The following is a 21,503-nucleotide window of genomic DNA, read 5'->3' as shown; positions in this document are numbered from 1 at the left end:
ACAGAAATGTGTTGAATTTGGTTTATTTGAAACAGAAGCAGCTGCATTTTTTAAAGTTTTAAATTAGTCTGGTTTCTGGCGATAATTAAAAAAATAAATACAGAAATGAAAGAAATCAGCAAACGGGTGCTGCACCTTTTAAAACGGTAAACCAAATGAGATTAAGGCATCACTTGTTTTCCTTCTGAGTTGCGGATTCAATATAAAATTAGAACAGTCTACGATAAAGGTCTAAAAGTGCAAAACAAAATGTCTCCCGTTGGTTCTAATACAAACGAAGGCACTGATGTGGCACTGAGGACAGGAAAGCTAAAACAAAGTGAGCTGGAAGCTAAAAAACAAAACCATTCTTGGCGTTTGTTGCCTAATGCTTGAAGAGGAAGAGTGAGGATGGCGGTGATTCGCTCACAGAGCCAGTTCTGCCATGGCCCGCTCCAGCGGGTCGCTGGTCCAGTAGTCGTGGTCCCAGCCCAGGAACCAGCCGCTGAACGTGGGCGGCTCGAAGCCCTGCTTGATCTTGACGATGGGGGTCCGGGCGTCTCTGTTGGCCGGGTCGGTCTCGATGTAGCGCACCGCTGAGGGAGCACAGGAAGCCATCTTTACTGTTTTCATCAGGATCGTAACAGATAGGCTGAATGTTCTTAAAGGGCCGGTTCAGTTTTCATCAGGATCGTAACTGATAGGCTGAACGTTCTTAAAGGGCCGGTTCAGTTTTCATCAGGATCGTAACAGATAGGCTGAACGTTCTTAAAGGGCCGGTTCAGTTTTCATCACGATCGTAACTAATAGGCTGAACGTTCTTAAAGGGCCGGTTCAGCCAGAATGTATTGATAAAACCAATTAAACTGGTAAAATGTCAACATTCAGTAAGTGTTAATTGAAATTAAATGATATTAAACATCTTTTCAATCTAAATGACAGATTTTATGGTGCTAATTTATGAAAATTTGTAAAGATTTTTTACAATATTTGTGTAAAATGTGGCTTTTTAATAATCGCCATATCGATCAAGGACTATAACTTGAGGCTGAGGCAGCTGTCCCTTCTTTTGGCCAATTTTGGGGGGAAAAATTGCAGTAAAAATCAGAGCAAATTTTGATTTTGTGTGAATTTTGCAGATTAGTGAAAAACTGGAGGGACTCATTTATGTAATTTGGAATCAAGAGGGCCACATATAAAGCTACAGCGGCCCAGATTTGGCCCCCGGGCCTCCAGTTCAACACCTGTGATAGCCCAACATAAAATGGAAGTCTGGTATTCAGCCCTTTCTGAAAAAATAAAAAAATGTTTTTTCTTTTAATAAGGCAACAGTTTGAATCCCTTTTTATGTTTTTGAGTCATTAATGATATACATATTTTAAAAGATTTCTTATTTTTGAGCAGGTGAAAGTAAAAATTAATTTGATTTAACTAAATTTGTGACCCACCAGTAGTTTAAATTAGCCGGTTTTGCTAAAAGGTTTGGACACCACAGTTCTAGAGCACTTGAAATTAGACAAAAACTTTAGTTACGAGTTACAAATAACTTTTCAGAAAGATATAGTAGCTTGTTTTAAGTCAATAATTAATTAATATTGATGAAAAATTCTAGTTCATTTATAACATGGGAAAATGTTTTGTTATAAGTGAATTAATCTGCCAGTGGAACTAGTACTTGGTTGCTAGGTGACGGGCTGGGCGTGGCTGGGGTTGCTAGGTAACGGCTCAGTGGAATATTCTACCAGTGGAACTAGAACTTTTTAAAACCAATATTAAGGAATTATTGACGTAAAACAAGCTCATGTTTTTGCTGAAAAGTTACTTGATAGTTTTTTCATATTTCAAGAGTTATCTGCACTATAGTATAGACTAAAAATAGTTGGCAAGGTTTTGTGTTTTTACAGTGAACTCTTCAGTTTCTGTTTGCAAGGTGTGAATTTTTTCTGTTTATTCTCACCAGACGCCATGGCTTCAGTTTTCTCTTCCTCCTGAGCTTCATTCCCGATCCAAACAAACACCTGAAGAGAAAAAGGTTTGGTTCAGCTTATATTATCATCCGTACTAGCACAGAACTGATAGCAGACAGGAAGTTGTGACGTTTACCTGCTCCCAGGTGTCGAGGATCATGACATCATCAGTGGCGAGGTCATCCTGGGTCATCTCCCCGGGAACCTCCTCGATCTGTGAGGGACAACAGTTGTTTTTGGGTGAACAGAAGCTAAAATCCCGTCTTAATTAGTTTCTTTTTTCTCTGGACGTTGTCAGGAGTTTTTAAAGTGTTTTTGGAAGAACTTACGATGAAGTTCCCGGTCTTATTGGAGCAGGCGAAGAGTCGTGGCGGGTGAGCGTCCATCTTGTCCTTGAGTCTGGTGGAGGTGCGGTACTCCGCCTTCCCGCCCAGAGCGGCCCAGAACTGATCTGGATAAATAACACATCGTCCCTTTAAGAGCCATTTATGTCTTCCAGTAAACCACGTTTACTGCAGCTGATTAACCACTTTACACTGCAAAAACACAATATCTTACCAAGTATTTTGATCTACTTTATATTACAAATATCTTGCTTCATCTGCAATAAGACAAAACTAATGTAGAAGAAACTTTTCAGCATGAAACAGGAACTTGATTCAAGTGAATAATTCCTTAATATTGATGAAGTTCTAGTTCCATTGGTAGATTATGTCACCTAAAAATAGAAATTATTTCTGGCATAAGTTAAATAATTTGTCCACATTTAATCAATATTAAGGAATGATTTACTTAAAACAAGCCTCTGTCTTGCTGAAAAGTAATTTTTAAGTTAGTTTTGTCTTATTTCACTAAGATATTTGCACTAGAGACTAGTCAACAATTTCTTGGTAAGGTTTAGTGTTTTTACAGTGTGCTCACCAGTTTCTCCTCCCTCTGAAAGCTCGTCGGACGCCGACACTCCCAGGATGCCACACAGCTGCTGAGCTCCCTGCTTCTCCGTGTCGCTGGCGCCCACTCCCACCCACAGGGAGGCGCCGTCGGGGCTCACAAGAAGGAAAGCGTCATTGGAGTTCAGGTTGGAGGCCACGGCCTCGAGCTGCAGGAACACAGAGAGGCTGAAAGCTAACGGGCTAAAGAAAACACAAAATCTATTGTTGTTTTAGTTTCTAATGCAAAACTAACAAGTAGCTTTTCGGGAAAATATAGGTGCTTTTTTTAAGATGACCTATTATGGTTCCTTGAACAGGTTAGGACATGTCTACGGGCTATACAAAACATGTTTATTACAATTTTTGCACAAATAATTCTTAGATAATCAGATTTATGTCGAATTAGTTCTGCTTGTTTTGAGCTGTTTCCTGGCATCTTTAAATCCAAGTAATCTGCTGCTATTCTCAACGTTTACACTTAAAAACGTAAAAATTACTGCAAACAAATACGTAATTATACAGTTGTGTAATTGAAAAGCAGAAGTGGAGCCTCCTGCGCAACAAGAAGAATGCAGGTTTCTGTATGGTAAGTCAGAAACCAAGAAAACAACCAAGAAAACAATAAACACTTGTCATTTCCAGCAGCCATTGTACAGCACATACAGTGGTTTAAACTAGCAGACCAAACTTCCTGGAGCTCAGCTTGGGTTGCTAGGTGACGGGGGGAACTCTTCTTGGGTTGCTAGGTAACAACTGACTTCCCTAGGTTGTGACTTAACAATCAGGAAGTTTTTGAAACGTCTCATTTTCCAGACACCAAAAAACATGAAACAATAACCAGCAGAGTGAATTTTCTTTAAATGTATAGGCTGCTTTTAGAAGCAGTAGAAACCCAAAGGGAACATTTTGCACAATAAGTCTGCTTTAAGTCAGTAAATCCTTAATATTAATGAATAAGTACTAGATATAATTGAAGTAATCTGACTGTGGATTTAGAACTTTTTTATCAATATTAAGGAACTACTGACTTAAATCAAGCTCCTATTTATTGCTGAAAAATGACTTGTAAGTTATTTTTGTCTGATTTAAAGTGTAATAAGATGCATTGGTGGAACATTAGTCAGACCTGAGATAAAATCGCACCCAAACTGTTTTGTCAATGTTTGCTTGCATAAATATATGCGCTCACATCAGTTTCACTGCAGAATTAGATAAATGGCACTAAAACAACGCCACAGAAATGCAATTTTTAGAGCAAACCAATGAAAGTGTAGGAGTTAAAATACCCAGATCCTCCCTACGGGGTTCCTTAATATTGATTTAAAAGTTCTACTTCGACTGGCAGATTATTTAAATTATAACAAGAAATTTTTATTATACGAAAAGTGAAATAATCTGCGTTTTTAATCAACATTAAGGAATTATATGTTGTTAAGAAGTTACTTGTAAGTTAGTTTTGTCTTATTTCAATTAGATATTTGCAGTAGAAACTAGACTAAAAATACTTTTAGTTTTTTTGCAGCACATCAATTCATAGTCAAACAAGAGCAAATGGTGTTCGGGGACTATTTTCAGCAGCGGATTAATACAGATCTAGAAGGTTTATGGTGCCAGCAGGACGGCGCCTGAAAATAAACTACAGTGTGTCTGTTAATAACGGAGCAGACCTCTTACTGCGGCGCTGCACGGCGTTTAATCTGCTCTGAGGCGCAGAGGAATCAGCTCTGCTCCGGCTAAGCAGGAAACACTTGTTAAGGCTGGCGCCGGGCCTCTTCACGGGATAAATCGACTCCAAATAGATAAACAAGAAGCAGACAGAATGATGTGATGATCACCACTCACCTCCACGGCTCTGGTGTGCCCCGCAGAGTTGGAGCGCACCTGGAAGAGCCGGGTCTCTGCCGGAGCCGACTGGCCCCCGTCCCTGGACGTCCCCCCCCGGTAGACCACCATGGGCTGGCCGCCGAACAGGCTCATGAGGTGGGCCGGCTCCTTGCCCTGGACCACCCTCACCTGGCGCACAGACAGCAGCGTTAGCCGGAACCAGGCGGGACGCTCAGAGCTCAGAGCTGTGAGTTATCCACGTCAAACGCTCCACAGCGACTCATCAAATGCTGATCAATATCAACATCATCAAAACAATCAATTTATACAATCATGTTCTAGTCTACACAATCACTGCTGAGTGCAAACATATGAATGGAAACGTGAGTCATCATTAAAACTCTCTACAGACAGGTTGAGACTCCATCACTGTTAATCCTTGTGCAAACATATTGATGGAAAGTGTAGTGGAAGGAAAAACTGATTTAATTAATACAACTGCTTACTGGCACCCTCTACATGTGGAGTAAGCCATGATAGACCGTCTCTAAACAAGCTGGCTGTTCGCTAATATACATACATACATACACCCTCTACACACAAAGTAAGCCACAACATACCACTGCTAAACAAGCTGGCTGTTCGCAGTACGAAATATTATGACTGGAAAGTTTAGTGGAAGGAAAAGGTATATGTAGGCAAGCTACAACTATGGCTCAACCACTCTGAGTTGTCATTAAAACCCTCCACAAGCAGGCTAAGACTCAAGGATCATCACTAAAATAGCTGGCTGTTAACCATAGTGCAAGCATGTTGATGTAAAGTTTAGTGGGAGGAAAACTGTTTTTAAAAAATCTACAACTTCTGACTGGGCAGCCATTGACGCCATCCATATGGAGCGTAAGCCACAAAAACCTAATTTCTAGTAAAGCCAACTCTGTCCAAGCATTCATCTCAACTTTTTTAAAAAGTTTTTCCTTCCACTAAACTTTTCATGACTATGTATTCATATTGGTGATCAGCCAGCTGATTTAGTCACTCAGCCTTCTTTTAGAGTGTTTTATTGACAACTCCTTACACTCAACTTTCAGTTAATATTCTTTCACAGTGTGGACAGACGGCTTCTTTAGGAATTGTTTTTTTTTTGTGACCTCTGTCAATCTGCAAACAATGATGATGACATCATTTTTATGTTAAAATCCTTGTTTAGATTTTTTTTAGGTCCCATTTATTTATTTTTTTATTACCTATAAACTGAAAATCATTAAAATTAAAAGAGCTGAACGTTTTAAATACATTCTGTAATGCTTAGTTCTATGCTGCAGTTTTTATTATAAACACCAGATGGCAGCAGAGAGTTAACCTGTCAAACCGGCAGTTGGGAGACTCGTCATGTCCGCCATCTTTATTTTTAGCTGTGACGTGGGTCTGTCGGTCAACAATCCAGATCAAGCTAATCCCGAACGTGCGGGAGCAGAGCCAGGAGAGATAGATATTTACAGACGAGCTTGGGATCAAATCACAAACATGATGTTTCACACGTTCATCACGTCTGCTGCGCAGTTTGACCAAATATCCGTAAAGCTTCGTAACGGCTGGTGATGTAACTTCCTGTTGGATAAATCACCGGAGTCAGCAGGGAACGAAGCGAACAGGTAGGAGAGGAGAGCAGAAAAGGGTCTAGTTCATGTAAAAGTCTGCAGAATGTGCATTATTTATATGTTTTAAAAAGAAAGTACACCCTAAACGATTTTGAGCATTGCAAAAGGGGTTAATTTGGAGATGATAATGTGGCAGAAGGGTATTTTTTCTACAACGGCGTATAAAGGTAATTGTAGATAAAAAGGGGAGGAGTAAATTACTGCCATAAAACTCAGAAATTGTGAGATTAATTTCCGAAATTTTTGTATAAAAAACTTGACAGTTATCTCTAAATTTTTCCAAAGAAAACTCTGAAATTTCTGAGTTTGAAAAGTCAAAATTCTGTTGGAAAAAACTGAAAATTTGAGATTAATCTCAGAATTTTTCTATTTAAAAATATCTGGAAATTTCAGTGTTGGAAAAATTACAAATTTTGAGATTGACCTCAGAAATTGTCTATGTCTTATTGTTTCCAAAGTTTTTTTACTTTTGATCCACAAGGGCCCCAGTACGCCGTCGCTGTATGATTCTGCATGAATGGATTGTTTTCTTGCAGCAACATAAACACAAAATGTTTTCCATGCGAAGTGAGGTCACAAAAGGTCATACGGTTAGTTCAGCATCAGCGAATGAGAAGCAGGTGGGGAGGAAAATACCTGAGTGGTTATAGGAGCACCAACAACCTGAGGAGGCGGGGCAGAAACCAACGAGCAAATAAAACAAAAACAGAACGGGGGAATGAAAGGATGGAAAGGTCAGGAGGAAACGGGGCTGAGAGTTCATGGGCGTAAGAAAAGAGGCAACAAGGAGTCGCACCTGGACAGGACCGCCGCCGAGCTCGTCGTCGAGCTGGGAGCCGAGGATCGCACAGGCGCCGATTTCATCCTGACTAGAGTCCGACCCCTGCCTGGAAAACAAGAAAAGTTATGAGGAAGTTTCCAATAAGACGGTGGAAAACCACAACACATCAGTTTAAAAATGTAAAGTTTAGTGGAAGGAAAATCTATGGCAGAAAATTATTAAAAATTCACTGCAAAAGCAAAAAAAAAATATATATATTTTTTTCCTAGTTTTTAGTCCAAATATTTTTTGAAATAAGACAAAACTAACTTACAAATAAGTTTTCAAGAAAATATAGCAGCCTGTTTTAAGTAAATAATTCCTTAATAATAAAAAGTTCTAGTTCCACTGGCAGATTATTTCACTTATAAGATGGGGAAAATGTCTGGTTGTAAATTAAATGACCTGCAAGTGGAACTAGAACCTTTTCATCAATATTAAGGAATATTTTGATTAAAACAAGCTCCTGTATTTTGCTAAAAAGTTACCTCTAACTTTTTAGAGGTAACTTTTTACCGCTCTTCAAGCAGCGAGACGCCACTTGAAGAGCGGCGTCTCGCCCGACTCTGGCAGGATCTGGACCTCCGTGTGTTTGGGGTAGCCCATCTTCTTGATGAACTCGTCGGCTGCACTTGTCTCATTTCAAGTGCAAGAAACTGAAACATTATTAGTAAGATTTTTACAGTGTGGAGAGATTTTATTTACATTTTAAACAAACCAAATGCATGTTTACCTTTATATCAACATGTGAAATATAACATGCAATAAAATGTTTGTATTAGAAACTTAACCAATAGTTGGTAGGATTTTGTGTTTTTGCTTCACATGCTTCATGTTTTCACTGCTGTATTTAATATTACTAATAAAAGTTTTGTGGAAGGAAAAGATTTGGTAGAAACAGGGATAAACAACCCTAAGATTTAAAATCAAAGCCAGTATGGGCGACCACTGTGAGGCTTAGTAAACTACGCTGAAGCAGACGCGTTAGACGAAGGAAAAGTGCAGACGTGTGGCGTCCTCTCACCACATGTAGATGATGTGTCCCTGCCGTCCTCCATGACGGTAGTTGTACAGGATGATGTAACTGTCTCCTCCGAAGAACTGTCCATATGTGGACGGATCCACCGCCACCTTATCGGATCCCTCAATACGCCAGATCTGACATGTTTACAGACAAATAAATCAGTATTTTTCTTAAATAATCTGAATATTTCCACCTGAAATACTCTGCTAAACTCACGATAACAAAATCAGTAGATTTAATACCGCAGATTAATGTGTTACTGTAATGCTTTTACATCTGCCAATATTTCTGAGTTACTTTTAACTCATAAAGTTAATAGAGGGAATAATGGAGCCCCCTAGTGGATATGGGGGGAATTTTATTTTCTTTGGTGTTAAATCGCAAAAGCAGACAGAACATTAGGGCCAAGAAGAAAATAAGTGAAATTCTGAGAATAAAGTCATAATATCAATACTTTTTTCTTGTATTACTTAGTTTTTATCCTTGTATTGTTATGACTTTATTCTTTCGACTTTATGTTTGTATGACTTTAACATCATATTTTATCTTTATTCTAGTAATATGACTTTATTCTCAAAATATTTCATCTTTATTGTCGTATTTTGACTTTATTCTTGCAATTTTACGACTTTATTCTCACACAGGTCTATTGTGATTGAATTAAGAATATTCTGATAATATTACTTTATTTCAACTTTATTTTTATTTGGTTATTCTCGTAATATTATGACATTCTTGTAATTTTGACTTAATTCTCATATTATTTTAACTTTAGTCTTGTACAACTTTATTCTCAAACAAGTTTATTGTTGTAAAAGTAAATATTGTCGTACCATTCTGACTTTATCCTTTTTTTTTTTTTTTTTGTTTTTTTCATTGTATGGCTCTAATACTCCATCGTACTTTTACGATTCAATGCAGAAGAAAACCTCTCCCCCCGTGTCCAGTAGGGGGCTCTGTACTGAGAGCTGCTGCGTGCTCATTGACCAATCCCGCTCACCTGCTTCTCTCCGGTGCCGTCGTCCACCATGCCGTGCTGCGCCGCCATGGCCGCCGACTCGTGCAGGCTGGCGGCGTCGAACGCCACCTTCTCGATCTTGGCGATGCTGTTGGCGATGTAGGCCACGCCCAGACCCTCCGTCTGGTCTTTGTCGCGCCAGTTCTTGAAGAACTGCTTGAAGAGCGGCGTCTCGCCCGACTCTGGCAGGATCTGGACCTCCGTGTGTTTGGGGTAGCCCATCTTCTTGATGAACTCGTCGGCTGCCTTCAGCGCCGCCTTTCGTTCGTCCATGTTGGCGTCTTTCCCTGGAGAAAGAATCACTGAGTTCAGCTTCCACCGCTTGGAGAAGTACGTCCTGTGACGAAGTTTATGCTGACCTTTCCAGACGAAGATCTTCCCGTCGGATCCGTGGTCCAGGATGAAGCAGTCGCCGGACTCCAGGGCGCTCTGAGCGAACGGGTTCTCCGCCGCCACCAGAGTAACCGTCATGCCGCCGCTGGCATTGGAAACCTGGAACATGTGAAACAGGGAGAGTCATGTCCCAGTACCAACCACTACGACGGAAAAAAACAACCAGAATGAGGACGGATCTGTCCAGAAGTCCACACCAACCCGGACTGAGGAGAATCTGGAGAGCTGGGATTGGATTGGTTGGGATTACAGCTTCCTGTTGCAGTAAACTGAGCTCTAGCGCTAAAGCTAAGTTTAAGTGGACAACATTACTTTGATGTTGACGTCAATAATGCTAACTTCCTGTAGCGGCTTGTTCTGAAGCGGCACTAATGCTAACTTCCTGTAGCAGCAAGCTTTGCTGCTTTGGTTGTGAAACATTTGGGCTAACTGCTAACTTCCTGTTGAGGCTAAAGCTTTGCTTAAGCTGGTTTAACAAATTTCTCCCCTGACATGTCCACCTTTCACTGCAGTTGGATTTTTATCGTTTTTCTGGCGACCAGTAGTAAGACTCAAATCGCCTGGTTTTGTGGTGATGTCTACAAAATGTAAAATGACTGACACACCTGAACCAAACGATTTGGATGGTTGAAATAGTGTGGGATGTTTGTAATTAATAGGACACTATAAATCCAGACAATGTGTTTTAATACGTTCACACACATAAACTAGAGGAAGTCAAACTAGAGGAAGTCAAACTTCTCCTTTCAGAAAGGAGAAGTTTGGTTTTGGGTTATTGTTCTCTATGCAGATGACACTCAGCTGTTTGTAATGTTGATGCTAGTCGCTAATCCTGAGAACCGTTTAAAATGTAATCAAAGGAAGTCGAGGTTTGATTCGATTCTCTATGCTTCCATCCATCATCTGCTCACACATTCACGCTCTAACCTTGTATAGTTTCGCCCGCTTCCTGTTTGAAGCATCAGCTTTGATGTCATCCGAAGCCCCAGGAGGCAGATCTGGTTTGGGGCCTAAAACCTGTGAGCAGAGGCAGCGGTTTCAGCAAACGTCTCTGTTTGTTTGGCTGTTTGCTTCAGTGGGTTTACTGGTCGGACCTCCGTCATCTTCTCCCTCTCCGCTCCCTCGTCGCAGACGTACACCCGAGCCCTGCCGCTGCGCTCGTTGTCACGGATACCCTTGGCGACCTGCGTAGCCTTGAGCTTCTCGAAGCGGTTGCTCTGAGAGCCACACCACTGGTAGATCTCCTGTGGGATGAGAGGAAGAGCGTTTGGTTCCCAGAGATTCTCTAATTAAATGAGCAACAGCAGCTGGTTTATTTGTTTCTGGCGACGGTCAGATGATATTTTGTTCCATAACTAATGAGGATCTTCTCCGTCTGACTCACATCCCCCAGGTCCAAGATGAAGCAGTCGCCTTGGTTGAAGCTGTCCCAGCTGACTGGCACCTCTGTTGCCCGGACGACACGTCGACCTTTGACCTGGAGCACCCGCTGCACCGACACCTCATTGGTCACGACGTGTTTGAACCCAGAAGCCACGCCTCCTTTCTGGAAGGTACATTTATAGTTATTTATTTCAAACAAGTTTTAAAACATAAAGAAAAGAAGAGAACAAATGGAACCGTTGAATGTTGTTGTTTATTTTGTGCATGTGCTCATCGTTGGAGGGCAAAAAGATGATTCATGCCATCCGTTGCCGCGGTACGAAAACTAACAAAATGAAACCTGGAGGTGTAGATATTATTAATTCAGTGCAGTGCGACGCAGCAAAGGGAAAAATAACTCAGAAAAACCTCTGAAGAACAACTCAAAACCACTTTTTTCCTCCCTCTCCATGTCAGCTACGCAACATGCAGACTCGTTGCCATAGCAACTGACAAAAACGGCACTTTATGTTTCGGGATTCAACACACAAAAAAAACTCAAACATTTCTCACACAAAGAACAAAACATTAAGTCAGTTACAGTTGTTGTTTTTAGATTTGATGTTTATTTTGCACTTATTGATAAGTGATCGTTATGATAGATTAGCTACCGCTGCTAATAACTAAGCTAACACAGCGGCAGTTGGCTAGCTAATTTAAACACCTGCTATACTTATGATCTGTCAGAGTTTGTATTTAGTTGGAGTTTTGACTTTTTCATTATTTTTTTACTGAACCGAAACACCAAATTCCACATCACATCTACATGTTCAGGTCTTCATAGTCAAGCTAGCATCATTTACCTACTTCACTCACTATCGCTATTAATCATTTTTCTGGCCTAGTTATCTAGTTGTCATAGTTCACCAAAGCATTGAATGCTTTTTTTTCTTTCATATATCAGGAGCACATTTAAGATTTAGCACCTTATGTTGACAACATAACAGCTAAAAACCATGCTAGTCATCGTTAGCCAGCAGCTTTTTGCCCTAAAGCAGAGAATTGTGATGCAAAGGATCCATGTAACTACTTTTCTGTTTGAATAAGAGTAGGAAGACGTAAGCACTTATTTAATTCAATTAGACACAATGTAAATAAATTATAATTTACTTTTAGGAATTTAAATTAACATGAGTTACAACAACATATAATTTCACTTTGGGATCAACAAAATATTTTTGTAATTTGAATATTACCGTAAACAAAATGATTCCAAACTGATTTTCATACAAGGACCAGAAAATGTACTGACCCATGATTATAAAAATAATGGTAATAATGACAACTAAATAACAACTAATAATCAGTTAAATTAATAAATAATGATAGTAAAATAACAATAATAACCTAATAATTATGCTAATAACATACATTTTACATTTCAGTTCAAATAAATGAAGTCTGCAATAAGCGTCTTTTAGTTTTTATCATTTTAAAACGTTAAATGTTTCCACAACAGGCTGGATTATATTATAATCCCAGATTGACGTCCTACCATGTACTTGATTCCAGATTTGAAGTAGCCCAGAAACGTTTTGGACTCGTGTCCCTGCACCTCGCGGTACTGGATCGGTTTCCCCCCGAGGAAGTCGTCCATTTGGACAGTAAAGATGGCCGCCGCGCCGCTCTCATCCTGGCTGCAGAAATCACCTGCATCACAAGAAACGGTACACTTTACATTTTAATATTGTTTGTTCTTAGCCCAAAAGATACAATAGTATTGTGAGCTTAAATCAATCATAATCTTATTTTTCTATTTCTTTTCTAAGCATATAAGTGCATTTATTTCAAGATAAAGAAATTCTTTTAGGTCACAAACTCTAAAACAAAAAGTTATTTTCTTGAAAGCGGAATTTGCTTGAACAAAAGAAATAAATTTTTAACGTGTTAAATGCAGAACAAGTAACATTGTTCCCGAAGTCAAACTACAATGATCCAGAGAAAATGCACAAATATTTCAACAGAATTGTTGCTAAGTCTGAATAAAACTATATAAATCTATGAAACCACGCAAACCCAGCTCTGTTAATCATCTACCAACAGTTGGTTCCAATAAGGAATCAATAAAGATAAGCTAACTTTAAATAATGACACTATAAGTTTAAGATAATACAGTAAAAAAATTGCTTAAGCTAACATTTGTTATGCAAATTCATGAACTATTAAAATTAACCAATAAAATGTATTTATTTTTACTGCTAGCATGTTTCTAGGTAGGAAAGGGGAACTGGAAGTTTTATGTTTTTACTACTTTATAATATAATGCTGCTTTTAATCTGTCACCAATTCCTGCACTGTAAAAACACAAATCTTACCAAGTATTTTTGTGCAGTTTTTAGTGTTTTTATCTTAGCACAATAAAAATGATAGGAAACTAACTTACAAATAACTTTTCACTAAGTCATAAGAGCTTGTTTTACATAAATAAGTTTTTCATATTTAATTTGTTTAATATTTAACAAATTTGCTAATTTTTCATTCTATCAAAATTAATACTAATTGTTTTTTCTAGTATTAAAAATAAAAAATAATTTATTTCACTTATAAAATGTGAATAATTTCTTGTTTTAAGTGAAATAATATCTCCTTATTTAATAAATATTAATGAATTATTTACGTAAACAATGATAAAAGTTAATAGTAAGTTAGTTTTGTTTTATTTTGAGATATTTGCTCATAAAAACACTTGTTAAGATTTTGTGTTTTTACAGTGTGATAATAATAATAATAAAAAGCGAAGCTACTCATTCAGTGATTTTACATTTTATCCGTCGTCGTGTTCACTGACGTTTCTGCCAGCAGAAACTGTCGGATATTAAAATGAAACATGCAAAACGGTTTCCAGAGGAACAAAGTCATCATCATCATCATCATCCTCATCATCACGCTTTGCAAGTCAAACAGAGTCTTAGCAGGAAAACTGAGAACATCTGGACTTTTAAACATAAATGCCGAGATGTTTCTGCTTCTCTCTGATACTCACCCAGCCAGAAGTGGAGGTCGTACTGCAGGCTCCCGGATCGCTGCTTGATGGTGTTGAGGACGAGGTAGGCGTCGCCGGTGTAGAACCCGCCGTACAGGTTCTCTGGAACCGGCACCAGGTCGAAGTTCTCCACCCTCCACACCTGCAGACCCGGGTTCTGACCGGCCCGTTGGAACTCGGCGTGCTGCGCTGCCATCCTGCCTGCAGAGGTAAACGCCACGAATGAGCCACCGGCTGTGGCCGCCGCGCCCTTTGAGCGCCGCCGTCGCCATGGTTACACAGATAAAGATCAGGGCCCTGGGTAGTTATTAACAAGCCGGAGGGTGATTCACCGCCAAGAGGAAATCCTGGTGATGGCAACCGAAACGCTGCGTGTGCAGAAAGCTGAAGCAGGAAGAGAAAAACGTAATTTACTGCTGAACACTGTAAAAACACAAAACCTTACCAAGTAATTTAGCCTAGTTTTTATGGCACATATCTTAGTATGCTTGAGATAAGACAAAACTAATTTACAAGTAACTTTTCAGCAAGATATAAGAGCGTGTTTTAAGTTAATAACATTGATGAAAAAGTTCTAGTCCCGTTTTTATATTATTTCACGTATAACAAGACATTTTTTAAATAATCTACAGTAGGACCAAGAGTTTTTCATCAGTATTAAGTAATTACTAGCTTAAAACAAGCCTCTATGTCTTGCTGAAAATTACTTTTAAGTTAGTTTTTGTCTTATTTAAAGTGTTTCTAAGATATTTGCCATAAAAACTAAACTAAATTACTTGCTAAGGTTTTGTGTTTTTACAGTGTTCTTTGTATTAATTGCCACTTTCGTACTTTCAGCCAAAACTTTTCACACCAACCGTCACATTTTGTCACTTTGCAACCACAACTAGGTCGCAGACATGGCTGCTTAGCAACTTCTGAAATCTGAAAAGTGTGGCTTGCATTTGTAATCAGTTACAGTCTCTCCTTTGTAGAACCGCAGAGGCAAGTCTTACTGGAGAGAGCCTCACTCTTCAGGTCTCACCCCATATTCTTAATTAGATTTAGTTCTGGACTTTGTCTAGGCCATTCTAACATAGATTTCTTTTGATGTTTATCATCCGCTAACAGGTTTTCTTCCTGTCTTTAGCTCCACCAGCTCTGACAAAATGTTTTCAGACAAACACAGAAACATGTCCGTTCTGAACATCTGCGCTCACAAATAGCAAACACTTCATCCTTATCCAGAAGACGCTCGGCGCCACATGGACAGATTAGGTCAGTGTTTATCTGATCCGGGTTGTACGGAAGACCATTAGGGACATTACAAGAAAAACAATTCTGACAGTTAAATCTCAGAACTGTGATTTCTCTCTCAGAAATTTGACTGTTTTCTCAGAATTCTAACATTAGTCTCAATATCTTGTCTTTACTCAGAATTTTTACTTTTTTCCTCAGAAATAAGACCTGAATCTCAGATTTTTGACATCTTTCTCAAAATTTTGACTTTTTATGATTTTTTTTTTTGTTTTGCATTTTTTCCAGAATTCAGATGTTTTCTCAGACTTCTAACTTTAATCTCAGAATTTTATTGTTTCCTTCAGAATTTTAACTTTTTTTCTCAAAATGTAGACTTTTTTTTCTCAAAATTTAGACTTTTTTTTTCTCAGAATTTTGAGTACTTCAAATATTCCCCAGCAGTTTGGACAGAAAACACAACAGATACTGAAAACAATTAATCTGTAATAAACCAGAACTCGGCATCTTTAAAATTTAATTCCCAGCTGTTTTAAGCGCAATTGTTTTTTTGTATTTAAGAACTGAAAGAGTTTGTTTTCCACAGGAATGCAGTTTGTGCCCACAGACACGGCAGGAATCTGATCCCAACCTGCCAGAGGGAACCGAGACCGGCTTCCCTTTTTGTTCGCCTTGTTTCTCCTCTTCCTCTTATGTAACTGTGAGGCTCAGAGCTGGGAGAATAAACGCTGAAAACTAAAACACATCCTGTTATTCACAATCAGCAGCAGTTTGATTATTTACTGTTTGTCATACTATTTCTTAATAAAAACATATATCATAACAAATGCAGCTTTTTAGACACTTTTTAATTGTTTTTCTGCAATATTTGCCTTGAATTTCCACAAAAATGCCACTAAAAGCACCAGAAACATGTTTTCAAAGGTTTTGCACCAAAACTTGCAGAGTTAAATAAACAAGCGATTGAATAGTAACAACTGTTTCCAGTGTTAAAATTACTCCAGCTCTTGTTGCAATAACTCTGGGAGAGTTAAATTAATACCAATTCAATTCGGAAAAGAACCAGATAGATTTAACTCTGCAGATATCTTAGAATGAGACAAAAGTAACTTTTCATCAAGATATAGGAGCTTGTTTTCAGTAAATAATTTAATATTCATGAAAAAGATATTTGCATTAAAATACTTTGCAACATGTTGTGTTTTTGCAGTGCGTTCAACCAGTGACTCATGAAGATGTTTGGAGTAAAAACAGGCTGTTGTCAGACAGAACGGGTCATATGATTATGGCTCAGCGTCTCTGCAGACTGAAACGTGTCCCGGTCCGACCCACCGGTCCGACCCACCGGTCCGACCCGCCGGCCCTTCCTTTGTGGACAGACAGCCGTGCCACCGGCCTCACATACTTCATCCCCTCCCCCACTTTCCACCAGCCTCCCTCTCTGTTGTCTGACTGGAAACTCAATCTGCAAAGAGACTGGGAATTAATTTGAAGAGAAACTACATTTATATTGTGCTGTGTGATTGTCTGCTGCTGAAAAAGAACCCAGAGATATTATTAAGTGGATTTTAAGGCCTTGAGAGCCTGTCCAGGGTTTCCATCCCCCACCCTGATAAAAATAAGAGCCCTGCTCCAGCAGAGACTCATGACTCATTTTCTCCTTGAATGCCATGTTTCCTCATTCCTTTGTGGATCTCTGATATATCAGATAAAGATCTGTGCATACTTAGTAACATCCTCACTGCTTCCCTAACATCTGTTATTGACAGCCTCTATGTTATGAAGGGATATAACAGTTATTTTTACCAACAACTGACAACACCACAAAATAAACTTAACCAGGCATTAAAAAATGACTAAGAAGTTTATTTTTTCCCCTAAAAAGGCAGCTAGAAGTAGTGAGGGGTGTGGCGTTTTTCCATAAATGAAAATGAGCTTCCCCTGAAGCTAACGGCTACGGCAGCTTCAGGGGAAGCTATGCTAGCCTTAGCTAATTAGCTAGCTTAACTAAGAAAGTTTCGTACGGTTTATGAACCTTAATAAGCAGTTAAAAGCCTCGTTAAAATGGATCTCAAATATTTGTGGAGATAATGAGAGAAATATTCTTCACGGGAGAGTTACAAAAACCCAAATAAACAAAAAACCAATGAGCTATCAGGCGCTGATTCTACCAAACCAACCTCCTTCTTTACACTGTTTGCTAATTAGCATTGATAAGTCGCCTCTGCAGGCTGATGGTGTGTGACTGAATGAAATCACTCATCAGGAAGTTTTTAATTTAACATGTATTGTAGTTTATTGACTGTATTATCAAGGTCATTCTCTGAATTCAGTGCATTTTGTGTCTCAGGTTTATCTCAAAGATTTTCATATAATGCAAACCACATTTTTGAGAAAATCGAGAAATGGAAATATCCATGTGTCATGGTAATGTAACATGCAAATATATTTTTAAAAAATTATGTTTTGAAAAGTTTTATGGGTTGTTGAAGCGTAGAGGTCAGCCAAATGAGCATGTCCCCAATGACCAATGTTAAGTTTTCACTGAATATAAAACCAATAAAAATAGCCAGTTACTACAAGTTATTTCTAATATAAACATTTTTAGGTATACTTTAACCTAAATAAAAGAAATATGATAAAATACATGAATTATTTATAAAATAGCACTTTTTAATCATGTCCCTTCAGTTTTGTTTAACACCATAACAGAAGACCAATCCCTCCATTTTATAAATAATGGTTCAGTCCAATTTCCTCCGCACCATGGAAGTGACATCACTTAAGTTTCTTGCCAATATTTGATTATTTTTATCCATAGATTGTCATCGTCAAGCTCATCCTTTCAACACTGTTACGTACATAAATGATATTTATTGTTGTTTGGGGAAAACTAAAGAATGGTCTTTGAAACATATTAATTTCTTGTTTTTATCATATGTTGCTCCATACCTTAGCTGATGGCAACTTTTAGCAAAAATCTTCAACCCCGTAACGTTCAAACCTGTTAGAAAAACAGTGGTTTTCTTAAGGGATTGAACGTTGGACTGTTCTTAAGCCAATTTAAAGCAATCTAAGTAACAAAGAAATTCGTAACACTGTTTGGGATTTCATGCATAAGAAAGGGTGACATATTTTCTTGGAGGTTTAAAGAGTCTTTCAATAGATGCAGTGATCAAAAACACAATTTTTTGTGGTATATTTTTAAGTAACCTGAGACCCCAAAATGCACCGAATTCAGAGAATCACCCATCAGGCAAGCTTCAGCTGTTAAAGGACAGGATGCCAAATTAGGGCATCTGGACTGAACAGCTGAAAGGAAACGTCCCGCATGTCAACAGTAGGAGACCCACCCCAGAGTCCAACCCAACAGAAAACATGCACTGGGACAGAAAACTTCGGACTAGTTCTGGGAAATCTCATATCTGTTGAGGTAAAACTTCCTCAAAACAGTTTGTCTAGAAACCAAATATGTCTCATGACAGGACCAAGAGTCATTCAACCATCTTTTTTAACTTTTAGTTGCTGTAATGAAATATTAATGCAAAACTGTGCATTTTCTTCTTTATTAGTTTCTTCTGAAGGCAAAAATACTTAATATTAGTTAATTAGTGAATGTTTTGGGGGTTTATAATTGCCTTGACATTTATGAAGTACTCTAATTTTTTATTAATTTGCACTTTTAGTAGCTTTGGTTAACTTGGAAGGTCATAATAAACATTACTAGTCAATTTGTAAGGACAAACCTTGTATTGCTAGCAAACTAAAGAGAATCTGAGTCTTAAATTTTAGGTAAACTAGTAAACTGATTTTTATTTTTAGCTGAGAAAATGAGATCAATTGACCTAAACATTGTAATAACCTTTGTTAACCATGTTATTGTTTGCAATGATGCAATATGAATATTAAGTAGCTTGAATTAATCAACTAACTTTTCTTCTCACCTCTGAGGGAAAACATACATTTTGCAAAAGGTTTACTAGTTAATAAGTAAATATTTTGAGCTCTATAGTTCACTTATATATAAATGAACTATATAGTAAGGTGTATTAGCTTACTTTGAATATAAAAACTAGTGAACCTTTAAATAAATTAGACTGCAAATTATACGTTTTCTAGATCGGCAGCTTTGTAAATAGTATGTCAAGTAGTATTATAACTTATTTCAGTTGCTAAAACTGCATTTGCTTGTGAGTATCTTAGATTTGCTCTATAAAAAAATATGTGGACAGGCAATTCTAATAAATTGGAGTCACATTTCACAGAAAACTCTGAAAATAACATCTGTTTTCAACTGCAGCTCTATAAATACAGAAAATTGAATTAAACTTAATTAGTAGGACCAGTGATGCAAAAGGTGGGTAGGTACTGAATAGGGGCGCCACCCAAAAGGGGGCGCCAACTTTGTATTTGGGATTTCTTTTTCTTTCTTTTTGTATTTAACAACTGTTTGTACTTTGGAAAATATCTAGCTGTACCCATGCAGTAGTGAATCCAGAATAAATACAAAATTGCTTGCCATATATTGCATTTTCCTCATCTTGTAAGAACTGAACTGACTGCGTGGGTGAGTGTGCAACCACAGACATCCAAACTGCAGTTTCAGTCCCATATATGGCGCCTGCTGCGTTGCACAAAGGCAAATAAAAAACACTTTAGTCCGTTTTTAAATCTCTGCAAAAGAAAAAGTCAGATTAAATAAACGCGATTCTTTATTCACCGCGCTTCCTTGACATCAGGCCGTTATTCCAACAGAGGCCATAAATAGGCTGCAACCCAGATTATAATTCCGTAATCTGCCCTGTTGTGATTTAAACAGTGAAGAGATGGTCAGAAACGCAGAGATTACCTAAATGTGGAGGTTGATGGACGGACGGATGGGTGGATGAACGGGTGCTGCCTGGGCGAGCCGATGGGGATCGCTTCCGAGCTGCAGCCGGGGCGGAGAGGCGTCGAGTCGGCGTGGCAGACAGCGCTGAGCCGCTGTTTATGCTGCCGGGACGGGACACACCCCGAACAGACCCCTCCCCAACCCGGCCCGCTGCTGCGGCGTCCGAACCCACAGCGCCGCGCACAACTGGCATCCAAATTAACTAAACAAACTGAAAATCACTTATTTTATTCATTTTCACCCTGCTACCTCTAAATAAATAGGTTTTAAACAGAGTTGGGTAGCAACTCGTTACATTTACTCAATTACATTTACTTTGGTAACTTTTAGGATTGCTGTATTTTTTACTTGAGTAATTATTTGAGTAAAATTTCTGGATTGTCTCCCCACTGAATGGGGGAAAAAAATGATTTAACCTAAAATTTACCATAAACAGACACACACCTGCAGTTTTTATTGAAGTTTCTGAAGTTTTTTATTTAAAGAAACTGATTTGGAAACATTTTCTTTTGCCTGATTTTATTATTTTTTGTTACTTATATGAATTATTGTCATTTTCACCTTTAAAATAACAACATTTCCACTTAACATTATATTTTGGTCCATCTGATGATGTAATTTTTAAATAATAAATGATTGATAATTTGATCAGTTAATCAGTATGTGAGTAGACGTTTTACTAAATACTTTTGAGTAATTTCTTGGCAGCTACATTATCTTTAATTAATTTGAATATATTGTATAATTTAATATATTATGTCCTTATAAGGCCTGATGAAAACGACTAGAATATACTTTGGAAATCTGGCTGGGTTTTAAATCACAGCTCTTTAAAACTTTGTCGCCCTCTGGTGGCGGAAAAATATAACTGCATATGACTGGCAGTAGCCTGGAGAATTATTAAAATACCATTTTTTTCTTCTAAATTGTCTTTTAAATGTATTGCCATGAAAACTTCTTAAGGATTTTTAGACTTTATAATTACAAACATGACTATAAGACTTCTAAAGAGTTTCATCAAGAATTACAGCTCTGTTTCTTTTGAGTTGCCATTTGTTTCCTTTCTTCCCTTTTTCATCATTGCCGTTTTTGCAGTAGTGTAAAAACACTGTATTTTAGTCCTCTTTACTTGGCATGCTCAGTCTTTCAAGGAGAAACAGAGTCTGACGTATCCATGTGGGCGGCGGAGCTACAAGTCAAGGCCTGCGTGTTTGTGCTATAAGACATTTACGGAGCGCATTGGTACCTCCAGCCGAGAACTGCATCCTTTAAACCACACATAACTCACAGAAAATACTGCAAGAAGAAAATAATTGAAAAGGGATTTTAGTCACACCAAAGGCAGTAATATGT

At 38.3% G+C, this 21,503-nt stretch overlaps 1 protein-coding gene across 2 annotated transcripts; it reads right to left on the bottom strand.

Moving 5' to 3' along the window:
- Nucleotides 1-7: 7 nt before the first annotated feature.
- Nucleotides 8-20,258, bottom strand: gsna (gelsolin a). 2 transcript variants are annotated; one of them, XM_044096004.1, is made up of 17 exons: nt 20,109-20,258; nt 14,024-14,224; nt 12,536-12,690; nt 11,003-11,164; nt 10,713-10,862; nt 10,546-10,635; nt 9,585-9,717; nt 9,208-9,512; nt 8,208-8,341; nt 7,160-7,250; nt 7,000-7,026; nt 4,721-4,891; nt 2,868-3,045; nt 2,276-2,397; nt 2,083-2,160; nt 1,937-1,997; nt 8-575 (listed from the first exon to the last, which is right to left on the bottom strand). In XM_044096004.1, exons 2-17 carry the CDS (start codon nt 14,217-14,219, stop codon nt 406-408), a joined length of 2,223 nt encoding a protein of 740 aa, XP_043951939.1. In that variant the 5' UTR covers nt 14,220-14,224; nt 20,109-20,258; the 3' UTR covers nt 8-405. The 2 variants fall into 2 exon arrangements, with proteins under 2 accessions (XP_043951939.1, XP_043951940.1); XM_044096005.1 differs by lacking the exon at nt 7,000-7,026.
- Nucleotides 20,259-21,503: the final 1,245 nt, after the last annotated feature.

Source organism: Gambusia affinis, linkage group LG17 (assembly GCF_019740435.1).
Source record: "Gambusia affinis linkage group LG17, SWU_Gaff_1.0, whole genome shotgun sequence".
NCBI classification, from domain to species: Eukaryota; Metazoa; Chordata; class Actinopteri; order Cyprinodontiformes; family Poeciliidae; genus Gambusia; species Gambusia affinis.
The sequence above is the reverse complement of the archived record's forward strand: the minus strand, read 5'-3'. Positions and strand labels throughout refer to the sequence as shown.